Source organism: Podarcis tiliguerta, assembly GCF_965153285.1.
Source record: "Podarcis tiliguerta genome assembly, chromosome: 3".
NCBI lineage: Eukaryota > Metazoa > Chordata > Lepidosauria > Squamata > Lacertidae > Podarcis > Podarcis tiliguerta.
In genome coordinates this window covers 47,399,696-47,411,462 of record NC_139536.1, presented here as the reverse complement: position 1 = coordinate 47,411,462, position 11,767 = coordinate 47,399,696, and the positions used below count along the sequence as shown (strand labels likewise).

At 41.8% G+C, this 11,767-nt stretch overlaps 1 protein-coding gene across 1 annotated transcript; it reads right to left on the bottom strand.

The window, feature by feature from the left end:
- Nucleotides 1-4,114: 4,114 nt before the first annotated feature.
- Nucleotides 4,115-11,253, bottom strand: PSMB1 (proteasome 20S subunit beta 1). The gene is made up of 6 exons (XM_083434298.1): nt 10,944-11,253; nt 9,456-9,563; nt 7,533-7,614; nt 6,977-7,106; nt 5,560-5,666; nt 4,115-4,402 (listed from the first exon to the last, which is right to left on the bottom strand). Exons 1-6 carry the CDS (start codon nt 11,048-11,050, stop codon nt 4,217-4,219), a joined length of 720 nt encoding a protein of 239 aa, XP_083290424.1. The 5' UTR covers nt 11,051-11,253; the 3' UTR covers nt 4,115-4,216.
- Nucleotides 11,254-11,767: the final 514 nt, after the last annotated feature.

The following is an 11,767-nucleotide window of genomic DNA, read 5'->3' as shown; positions in this document are numbered from 1 at the left end:
GTTATGACAGCAGCACGATTGCTTTCGATCTTCTTGCTATATCGTATGGGACATGGGACATAGTCTGTTGCACTGGTAAAACAAAATCAGGCACAATTACTTTGTAATTGCTTCAAGGTATTTGATTGATAAGCTGCTTTGCCTTAGCATGACCAATAATATAGTCATGTAAATATTGGATGATACATGTAGTTAATCACATAGGACTTACATAGGTCTTAAGAAGCAAATATCATGTCTGCTTGTATTGAAAGCCTCTGAAATGGATGTTGATTTGCATTTGTTGTTGTTGTTGTTTAGTTGTTTAGTCGTGTCCGACTCTTCGTGACCCGTGGACCAGAGCACGCCAGGCACTTCTGTCCTCCATTGCCTCCCGCAGTTTGGTCAGACTCATGTTTGTAGCTTCGAGAACACTGTCCAACCATTTCGTCCTCTGTCGTCCCCTTCTCCTTGTGCCCTCCATCTTTCCCAGCATCAGGGTCTTCTCATGTGGTGGCCAAAGTATTGGAGCCTCAGCTTCACGATCTGTCCTTCCAGTGAGCACTCAGGGCTGATTTCATTTGCAAGGCAGCAATTCCACATTCATGCTCCCTATGCAATCTTTATACAAGTTAACAAAAATTCATTCCCTTCCTGGTTTATCCTCACAACCCAGTAAAGCAGGTTCAGCTGAGTGACTGAACCAAGGTTAGTTTCAGTTAAGTGAGGATCTGAATGGCTCTACTTTTGGCATAATACTTGAACCACTAGAACCACATATCCTCAAATGTATACCCAGTTTCAATCAACACTCAGCTCTCTAAGTAAGACCTCAGCTTTCCATGACATCAGAGCAGACAAGCCAATTGCATACTTCTGGGCTGTTGATTGTGGAACGTGCTAGCAAATTGTGAAAAGGGGCCTTTTTTCTATTGAAAATGCAGCTTCGAGTGGAAAATCTGCTATGTGATGAGGTAGTCATGTGCCACAATATTCCTAACCCCCCCCCCCCAATTTCTTATGTTGTCACTCTATTATGTTCTGATACCTTTGTGGCTGGGGTTGCAGGTTGAATAATAAGCTGCCTTGTGAAATGATGCAATCACATGACTGAATTCTAGGTGAAAAACAAGAATATTAACTTTTCCAACTTTTACTTTCTTGCCCCAGCTAGCATGGCCAAGTCAGAGCTGTAGTCCAGCATAACTGGAAGCAATAGTTTCCCTAGTTTGTGGGACAGTGTAGTTCTTTGCCTCTTCCCTGTATTTACCAGCAAACTGATCAATTCAGCATAGCCTAGTCAAATCCCGTAACACTTTGTTCCAGACTATATTTCATCCCTCTGCAGATGGCTTGGTCTTTAGAAATACAAGCCTTGAGTAGCAATACTGGGCAGGTGGGAATTAGCCAGATAAGGGAAAAACCAAGTTAATTCAAGCACTTGAACTAGGGATGGTGTGTGTGTATGTGCTTAGTAATTTGAGTTTAGCAGGCAGCTTAAGATGAAGTAAAGGATGCTACAGGTCTCCAGTTTTATTCTTGATTTGCATGCTCAAGGTTGCACTCTTCCTCAACACTGAACTATTTTGTCTCTGTTAATTCTTTGACTTTGCCACATTCCCATCTCTGAACTGCTGTTTTAAGATGAAATTGCTGAACAGAAGCCAGGAATTGAAGGTCAAATGCTCTCAGTATTAAATGAAGTTAAACAAACTTCCTAGACGGAATAGGGTAAATGATTTCATATAGCAATTCTTATATAAGCAGCCTTGCTTTGAAAACTGTTAGGAACAATTCCATGTTAAGAGTAACGTTTTATATTTTAACTTTCCAGCCATTTGTTCTATCCAAACACAGATGATCTGCTGTTTCTCCTAACTAGGGAAATGTTAATTCACTTCAAAGGAACAGTAATGCCACCTGGTGGTGGACAACTCTACTGCAGGAAAAAACTTCACAATTGATTCATACCCTCCCGCACAAAGAATAGTCAGTTTCTCATTCATAACCTGTAACCAGAGAGTGAACATCTGCAGTCAATATATCAAACTGCGGATGTTTGATACACAATAATTATATTAATAATTTGCCAACTGGTACACAGAAATGAGTATACTTTACTCTGGACCACAAAGTGAAAAAAGGGGACAAGGAACCTGCAGAGACATAAAATATGACCTCCCAAGCTATTTTTTAAAAATAGACTAAAACTACCGAGTTTCAATTTAATCTTTGTTAACGTTAGGACAGGACTTGATCCCAATTTCCATTACTTTGATAGCACCAATCACTTTTTTGAGTTTGGACACCTTTTTCTACATTTTTGAATAAGCACGAAGGGAATGTCGTGTCAAAAAACAAGGTACAAATGCAGATCTTTTTTCACCTATAAAAGGCAGCTGATGTGCATCTCATTTTGTAAAGAATATATTCAGGTTGTGTTCAACAGGGTCACTAGGCTAATGGTAATTAGGGTTACCAAAACAACGGAGACAATTTTTGGAAACTCCCCCACCCTTTGCAACTTCCATATCTCCCTAAATATGCTGCAGAGAGATCATTGGATATTGCTTCAGTTCCCATTCTACAGATCACCATCTGACACTGTTGAATAGCATCCTATAAACGCATGTTCTGCCATAGCTTACAAGATAGGCATTATGTTCTCAAACAAAGAAGAAAATTTGCTTTAACAAATTGCTACTTCAGAGCAGTGCTGTAGAAAAAAGATGGAGTGAATCATAGGCCTTGTTCCCACACACAGTAAACCATGGTAAATCGTTTACCATATATGCACCAATCTCACCCACTTCGCTCCCCATAAGTAGGCACAGGGGAAAAACAAAGCATGATCCCTGACTTAACATCAAGGCTGAATCAGGGATCAGTTTGTTTCATTCAAACAAACTTTGATCAGTAAGCCACAAATCTTTACAGATGTTTTATTTGGAACAAAATTAATCACGATCCCAAGTTCAGACATACACTAAAGCCAGCGATCGTGGTTCGTTTTATGCACTAGCAGAGAGGAAAGAGCAAAGTGTTCAACATTGACTTGTTTATAGCAAATCATTAACCATGGTTTTCTGTGATGGGCAAAAGTAGGATTACTACACATGCTGAACTTCTGTAGCTTCAACAATCGGGAATGAGTATCTGACAAGCGAAGTACTTTCACCAAAATGCTAGTGCCAAATTTACTTCTCCACTCTAGGATAAACTGAAGTAAAGCATGTGGATATTCTGTAGCAAGCTAAATATATAATTAAGTATGCAGAGACCTTAAACATACTTACTTTCTGGGCCAAACCGCTTTTTAAAGAGTCTAAAAACCACCACCATAGAACATCAGGAGTAATAATTATCAGAATTTTTCTCTCCTTCCATGCTGTGATCCTGAGGAATATCCCTCCCCCTAAAGGAGATACTTGCATTTCGGAGAAAATTCCCGTTAGTGCCAAAAACGACAGTGGTACCTCAGGTTAAGTACTTAATTTGTTTCGGAGGTCCGTACTTAACCTGAAACTGCTCTTAAACTGAAGCACCACTTTAGCTAATGGGGTCTCCTGCCGCTGCCGCGCTGCCAGAGCATGATTTCTGTTCTCATCCTGAAGCAAAGTTCTTAACCCAAGGTAATATTTCTGGGTTAGCGGAGTCTGTAACCTGAAGCATATGTAACCTGAGGTACCACTGTATTAGCCCCTTCCCGTGTACCTGAAATTTTTTGCTTTTTTTTTAAAAAAAAAACACCCTACATTAAATGCAAATACACATTTAAAACCATGCCTTCATTGGGCCCTCTCTGCACCACGATTCAGAGAAACAGAAGGGACAGAAGGCTGGCTACCTTACTCACTCAAAGTAATGAGAATTTGTCCAACTAACAGCTGTCATCATCTTAATTTAAGGTATAAATTTGTATCATGAGTTTGTGCAAGTCCAAAGTATTAAGATAAATTTAAGTGGTTGTGTAGTAGACTGCGCTGACATAATGATCATTAAGTTATTCTCTTCTACCATTTACCAGATTGCAACTTACTTTTGAATAACTGAGCCTGTTTTCCCTTGACTGGCCTCATGTGACTCAAATCCCACTTATGCTGTGAACAATGAAATATAAATGATGAAAGACAGCTTTGGTTTCTTTTTTATTACATCAAATATCATACCAGCAGTATATAGCCTGCACAAAAATTAAGGTTGCACACTAAATTCTTTAAATGTACAGTGCACTGATTTAGTCTCTTCGCAATGGAGTCATTTCTTCTTTAATTCCATCTTTTGTGATAATGCAGATTTTTAGTGCATCCCCAGTGTATACATCTCTTTCTGCAGCAGAAATAAAGACATCCTTGACTAACTGCAAAGCCTTCTCCAGAGACAAAGACACATGCTCCACATTCTGCAAGTTCTTGAGGCCAACCTTTCAAAAAGAAAGACATTTTAATTAACCTTTCTGTTCTCACTTTCATTTGACAATTAAGATGAGGGCTACTTTGTTACAGGCCAGGTTTTGCCACTAAAAAAAATAAATCAAAATAACGGGTAAGGAAGTCATTTGGTAAATGATCACTACATTCATTTGGAGGCGGGGGCAGAATAAGGGATCAAATTAAAGGCCAAATTCGCACATTCACTTTGGCTGCAATTGCTGGAAATCAACTCTTCATAAATGCCATGACATCAAAGTGTAACAGTTACGGACAGCTGATGATGAGATGACAGCAGTTTCACATGTTCAAGGTAAGTGATTGGATGCAAGCATTATCTGAATGCAGCTATGGCAAATAAAATAGTCATCCTCTCTGAATTAATAAAAAACAAACTGAAACAAGCACAAAGCACCAGTACAAATTGTTTCCTTTTTATTTCGGTGACCTTCTAATGCCTGTGGCATGATCATGCTTGGTCAGCCAGAGTAGCACTGCTTTATAGAATGACAACTCTTTCAGGAAGTCACAACCGAGCAAATGAAGTCCCCAGAGATGCTTATCAGCCCACCTGCTCACATAATACCTACATTAGTCATCAGTAGGCTAAGAGGAAAGAACCACCAAACTTGTCTAAAGCTATGGTGTCTGGGGTTCTGGAAGCAAATCCTAATTGTTCCAGGCTGCCAAGTAGGTAGCCATTTACAAGTTTGTTCTTATGTATGGAAAATTAGTTTATAAAAGCTTGTCTGTTTCTTACTCTTAATTTTCTATCAGGTGAAAACTACTGTATGTCAAACATGGAGGCCATGAGAAGCACAGAAGAAACATTAAGTGCTTCAGAAACAATTCAACTACAATTAAATCTTGGTTCTTGAACAGCTTAGTTGGTGAACAAATCTGCTCCTGAACGCAGAAAACCCGGAAGTAAGTGTCCAGTTTTCAAACGTTTTTCAGAAGCCAAACATCCGACACAGCTTCTGCTTCAGTGCAGGAAGCTCCTGCAGCCAATCGGAAGCCATGCCTTGGTTTTCAAATGGTTTTGGGAGTCAAATGGACTTCCAGAATGGATTAAGTTTGAGAACCAAGGTTCCACTGTACTTCTATGTCTATGTAACCACTAACCAGAGAGTCATGTCTGAAATCTTACCTGGTTGTCCAGCAGAGGCTGCAGCATGGCACTAGCTGATCCACCAGCTTTGAAAGTGTCTCTCTGATAGGAGCCTACTGGATCAAAGCTGTACACTGCACCCTTTCCTTAAGAAGAAAAAGAAGCTGACGTTAGAATCACAAGCAACAACCATGAATAAGGTCTAATAGCTGGAGCAGACACACACACAAAAGGCTATAGCAGCCACTTCAGTTTGGAACCAGATGATGTGGATTTGACAGAAAGAGTAATGAACTGTCATCTTAGATAAAAGTGGATGAGAAATTATATAGCTACCAAAGTATAACAAAATTAATCACACAATCCAAAAGAATGAACTCGAAACACAACCCAAAAGAATAAATTCCAAAAATCCAACAGGTATTGGCCCATTTCATATGCAACTCTAAGGCAAACCACAACTCGCCATGAATGAACATTGTGTGGGTTCCTGGAACAAAAAGTGCAGTTGCAGTGCTCCATCCCTGGCCCTGCTGCCACCATGCTACCTAGGGCTGAGCTATGATTTGTCTTAGCATTAAGTCTCAAGCTGTGCTTATGGTTTGTGGTAAACCAAGTTGTAAACCAAGAACAAACCTTAGTTTTCAGTTCATGGTTTGTGTGGAGCATTTTAAATCAATGTACATTTTTTAAATGAATTTTTAAAACTATGGCCTGGTTCATACCTTATGCCAAGCCATTCTCTGCTTAGCCAATGTATGGTCGGTTTGAATGGAGGAGTGGCTACTCCAGACTGTTGCAGAGCAATAGAAGGCTTGGGGCTCCATGGGCATGAATGTCATGGTTCCTGAAATTTGTTTTGATTGTGCAGATAAAATATAACAGATAGAATTCCACAGGATGTGTTGCTAATGTGTGAAAACAGTCAAGATCCCAGGATCCCCAGGCATGCACCTCCAGATGGTGGAGACATCAGGCGCCATCCTGGAGCCCAGACATCTTCACTTTGTCACAAGTACCCGATAGCTAGGTGCAAAATACGTTTGGCGCCTAGCAAATTTTGAATGCTGCAAGAGAGACTTATATTTACTACTACTACTACTACTACTAATAATAATAATAATAATTTATACCCCACCCATCTGGCTGGGCTTCCCCAGCCACTCTGGGCGGCTTCCAAAAAATATTAAAATACTGTAATACATCAAACATTAAAAGCTTTCCTCTTTAGGGCTGCCTTCAGATGTCTTCTAAAAGTCTGGTAGTTGTTCTCTTTGACATCTGGTGGGAGGGCATTCCACAGGGTGGATGCCACTACCGAGAAGGCCCTCTGCCTGGTTCCCTGTAACTTGGCTTCTTGCAGTGAGGGAACCACCAGAAGGCCCTCAGTGTCCGGGTAAAACGATGGGGGTGGAGACGCTCCTTCAGATATACTGGAATTCAAATTAGACTTTACCTTCTTCATCTAATCCACCAATTATGTTGTAAACATAGTAAGGGAAGAATCTTCGAGAATACAGGATTGTAGAAAGCATGGCTGCAATAGCTCCAGCACTCATGGTCTTGTTATTGGAATGTTTGTACATCTGGAATCAAATGGCAAAATTGTTATAACAGAAACAAGTTCATGCTGAATGTTTCACTGAAATGAGCTGCAGAACAGGCAAGATGATCAGATTCAGACTCCTACATAAGCAGGCTACTCTACCAACAGGCAAGAAAAACTAGTTATCATTAAAGGGTAAAGGAGTTCCTTAAAACATCTGGCATCACCCAATGTTGTAACTGTACACTGGAACAGCCACATAAGTTTTATACACACCCCTGAGGTTAAAGAACAACAAAAACGCAAATTTGCTTTCTAATCCACAAGCTTCCACTGTTGTGCAGAGAAACTATATTCACCACTATGCCATAGGAATGTCTAAGCTTAAAACTATTTTCTTGGCAATTTTTTTTACTAGCGTTTGGCCGCCTCCATTTACAAACATATATAAATAAATATAATTTACCTTTAACCTTGCTTCAATAATTTTAGTAAGTGTAAGGCAGTCTCCATGAAATCCACTGCAACCAATGACCGTTGTATCTGTCCTGTACAAATGCAACATTAATATGATTTTAAGTAATCTTGACACGATGAATACTCTCAGATAAGATTTTTTTGTTAAAGTACCTTTAGTTGTCAATTATGACACATATCAACTGTAAACAAAAACATCAAAGAATTCCTCTCATTCAAATTTTCATAAAGCGGTGTTGTACGAATTACAACTTTACTGCTTAACATGCAGAACCAGGACTGATTCAGTTGTGCATTGATACTGTTTTTATTCAACATGACGATAAGCAACTGTGCTCACTATCACATGGGCCCATGCAATTTGAATATAGTGCTACACACAACTGGAGCAATTATATGGAATGCATTCTTGTAAGATGTGGTGGTGACGTACTATCTGTGAAGGCCAAGTACAACTTACGTCTTCATAGGCCACATGCCACCAAATACCAGTTGCTGGAGGCTTGTCAGCTTCTCAGAAGCATCTGGAAACACACGAACCATTGGGTCTGATTTTGCAAAGCTTTGCTTACGTTCTTAACTCCATGTACTGGTGCCTGAGTGTACTTAGGTTCACTTGATACATTCTCCACCAGATCACAGGTTCTCGAAGACACCACAGAATCACATAAAGGAAAAGTGGCAGTAATGCACATCTGGACTAGCCCCAAGACTCTGCATAGCGTATTATATAGCATATAGTAATTTGCACAAACCCTGCCATCTACAGAGAATACTATGGAGACAGTATTAACAAGTACCATCAACACAAAAGATCAACTGATGTTAATAGAAGGTTACAAGTCAAATGTTTATATCTAGGCAACTATTTAAGAACTGTTCTACTATAAAGCTAGCAACACAACCCTATGCAGAAGTAAGTCCTACTATGTTCAATGGGGCTCACTCCCAAGTAAGTGGATACATAGTATGCCAGCCTAAAACAATAAAACTAAGTCTACAATTCTATACCCACTTACCTAGGAGTATATCCTAATATGCTAAGAATGCATCCCCAGTTGGAACCTATGAGCCATGTCTATTAAGAAAGCTAAAAGGCTATATATTTCATGCATCAAATTCAATGAGTTAATGCAAAAATGAGTGGTGAAGTTTGTGGTACTACTCATACCTAGCAAATTTCTTTTCTTTGCCCTGGAAAATTCTGAAGTAATATTATAGAAAACATTTTGGTTTTGTAGTCTGAAATGTCCATGACATGCATAAGCATGTAATTGAGTGTTTTTCCTGTTTCACTTTAAAGAATATTACCCAAGAGAAGACATTGACAAAAGTGAAACATGTTAGATAGTGAAACTAAAACTACTTATTTAGAAAAGACTGGGCCTACCAATGTTCCAAGAGCTACTACAGCAGCACAATATTTTACTCGGAAGTAAATACTGCCATGTTCAATGGGGCTTACTCCATCGTAAGTGTGTTTAGGTTTGCAGCCCACGTGCACTCAAAAGCATGCCCTGAAACACCTTTTTGTGTACTTGAATAGCAGGCTCCCTCTCCGTTCCACACTGCAATGTGCTTTTAAACAGCTCTTTCATTTTCAAAAGCTGCTTGCCATGAAGGATGGAGGAACACAGCCAGAGAATTTCACCATTTTACCAGATGGCATATTAGGTAAGATACAGCCATGTTAGGCAAAATCATTGTCAGTTAGTTATCATCCTTCTAGCTAAAAGTTTGAGATACTTGAGTTTATAAGAAATCAAATGAAGCTTATGGAAACACCAGGCTTCAGTGAAGTCCTGTTTCAAAAAGCAAAATTATAAAGAATTAAGTTAGCCGCAACAAAGACATGATGCTCTTGATGATTATAGGGCAATTACAATTTTAGGTTCTCTCAAGTTAAACTTACAGTTTGTAGCATTTTGGACTGTCCCGGCTATGAATTGCATAGTCTTCACTCAGTCGGGTGTCTGAGGCAACAATAGAAAAGTCTTCACCAGCAATTGCCAATATAGTCCTTTAAGACAAAAAAAGGGACAAATATTTCTGGGTACTTAGGACTTAGCAAACAATTCAGCTCAGCAACACAAAAACTAGAAATCCTACAAGTATTATAGATTTTGCTTTGCAGTTGTGATTGTTCCAATAAAAACCACATCTAACGAGTATTTGAAGACATAATCGCATAATGCATTGCAGTAATGCAACCTGCAGACTGCCAGAGCATAGACAACAGAGGTTAGGCTATCTCTGTGCAGATAGGAGAACAGCTGGGCCATCAGATGAAGCTGATGTAAGCACTCTGTGTCACCAAGGCTACCTGAGCCTCAAGCGACAGCAATGGATTCAGGAATACCCCAAGTAAGGTACCCACTCTTTCAGCAGGAGTGTAATCCTGTCATTTATTGACTCTCGTCATTCTACCCTGAGTTATCGATCCACATTTATACCAGAGAATCAGATACAGGTAACCCCTGATTTTAACAGGGGTTGCATTCTGGGTCATTTGTGAATGTTAGTGGAGTGTGTGCAAGCATGCCACACTCCTGCCCGGATCCAAAAACAGCCTGCATATACGTGGTTGTGCATTCTTTGAAAGCACTCAAAACTGGTGTTTCACTGACATAGCAGCCAGATCTCAGCAATTTTGCTCAAAAACAGGATGCCAGACTAACAGAGAGTCTCCCCCCCCCCCAAAAAAGAATCCCCTTGGTTATTGTTTTTCCTCAGTGCACTTGTACAACTGAAAAAATACTGACAGAACTCTGAATTAAAATAAAAAGAAAATCAGATGTACGTAAGGTTAAGAGATGAAATACAACTGAGGGAACCAAGGAGGAGCCACCCTCACCAACGGGAAAACCTGAAAATCCATGAGAAAAAGGCTGGGCAGACTGGGAGGGTGGGATTAAAACTATTTTGTACAAGTCTTGATCTGGAAAAGCACACCGACTTTGTCGAGACCTTCGAGTGAGCATGTGGAGGCCGTGATAACTGTGGGCTCTCACAGGAGGCCAGCGATTTGATGCTCTTGGTGATTGTATTCATCTTTAAAGCTGTCCTTAGTGTTTTAAACTTGGAAGCCGTCTTGAAGGGGGGGGGCGACTTTCTACGGCCCATAAGGCATAGCTGTCAACTTTTCCCTTTTCTTGCGAGGAATCCTATTCGGAATAAGGGAATTTCCCTTAAAAAAAGGGAAACGTAGCTGTGCCATAAGGTGGGGTCGGATTGTAATAAAACAAGCACGTCTCGAAGACATAAAAGCCAAACACTAGGAAGTAGGGCTGATCGCGTCCGCGAAGCAAAAACCGCCGTAATTTGGGCAGCCCGGACCGAGCAGCCGAGTACAAAAGGAGAGGACAGGAAGCGGCTGCCAGGCCGGCGGCCAGATACTCACCCGCCATTGAAGGTGTAAGGGGAGAAGCGGTGTTGCACCGCAGAGCCCTGCTTCGCCTCACAACCCAGGCCAAGCGCGGGCTCGGCGTAGCCTGCTGTCGACAGCATCGTTAGCTTCAGAAACCCCGCCGCTTCCCGGACTGCTGCTGCGGCTCCTGCTGTCTCACGGCAAAATGGCGTCTCCGGAAGGGAACCGGTTTCCCAAGCCCTCTCTGGGCGGGATCCTCGACGACTTCCGGCGTCGGCATCTGCGCGTCGCAGCGCCACCTGCAGGCGGGAGGCTGCTAGGACTCACAAGGGGGCAACGGAAGCGAAGGAGGGGGGATTCATTTCAAACTTCAAACCCAAGCGCGCTTCCCGGGGAGAGAGGGCCTGAGGCGGCGGCGGCGCTGGGGAGCCCGACTCCCATCCGCGCCAGCCAGCCTGGCCAATGTTCAGGAGTGAGGGCAGTTGAAAAGTGCAGCAACATCTTGCTTTCGCTTTCCCCAGTTTCGTGGGGGGGGGGGGGTCTCCTTCTGCAGAAAAATAGACTTGCAGTCAAACGGGAACACGGGAGTCATACACAGCACTGCGCTGAGGGTTGGAGGCCAGCGTAAGGGGGTCAGGAGCACCTTCGCTTTGCTTGGAATCCCTTCTTATCTGATCCATTTGCCTAGGCGTGCAGCAGGCGGCTTTGATCGCCGATGCCTCCTAGAGAGGAGCTGCGCTTGGCATCCCGATGCTCATGCTCACCCCTCCTCCCCTTTATGCCCCTTTCCTCTTTGGGGCACGCCGCCCGCGGTCGGAGTCTTTCGAACGCGCCTGCGCGCTTCTTCCGCTCATTTC

Bases quoted from the DNA above. Each gene is read 5' to 3' on its own strand.
- PSMB1 (XM_083434298.1), bottom strand. From the start codon at position 11,050: ATGCTGTCGACAGCAGGCTACGCCGAGCCCGCGCTTGGCCTGGGTTGT. The intron at 9,564-10,943 runs GTGAGTATCTGG...TTTGTCTTAAAG, and splicing joins CCTTACACCTTCAATGGCGG to GACTATATTGGCAATTGCTG. The intron at 4,403-5,559 runs GTAAGATTTCAG...TCTTTTTGAAAG, and splicing joins AGCCTCTGCTGGACAACCAG to GTTGGCCTCAAGAACTTGCA.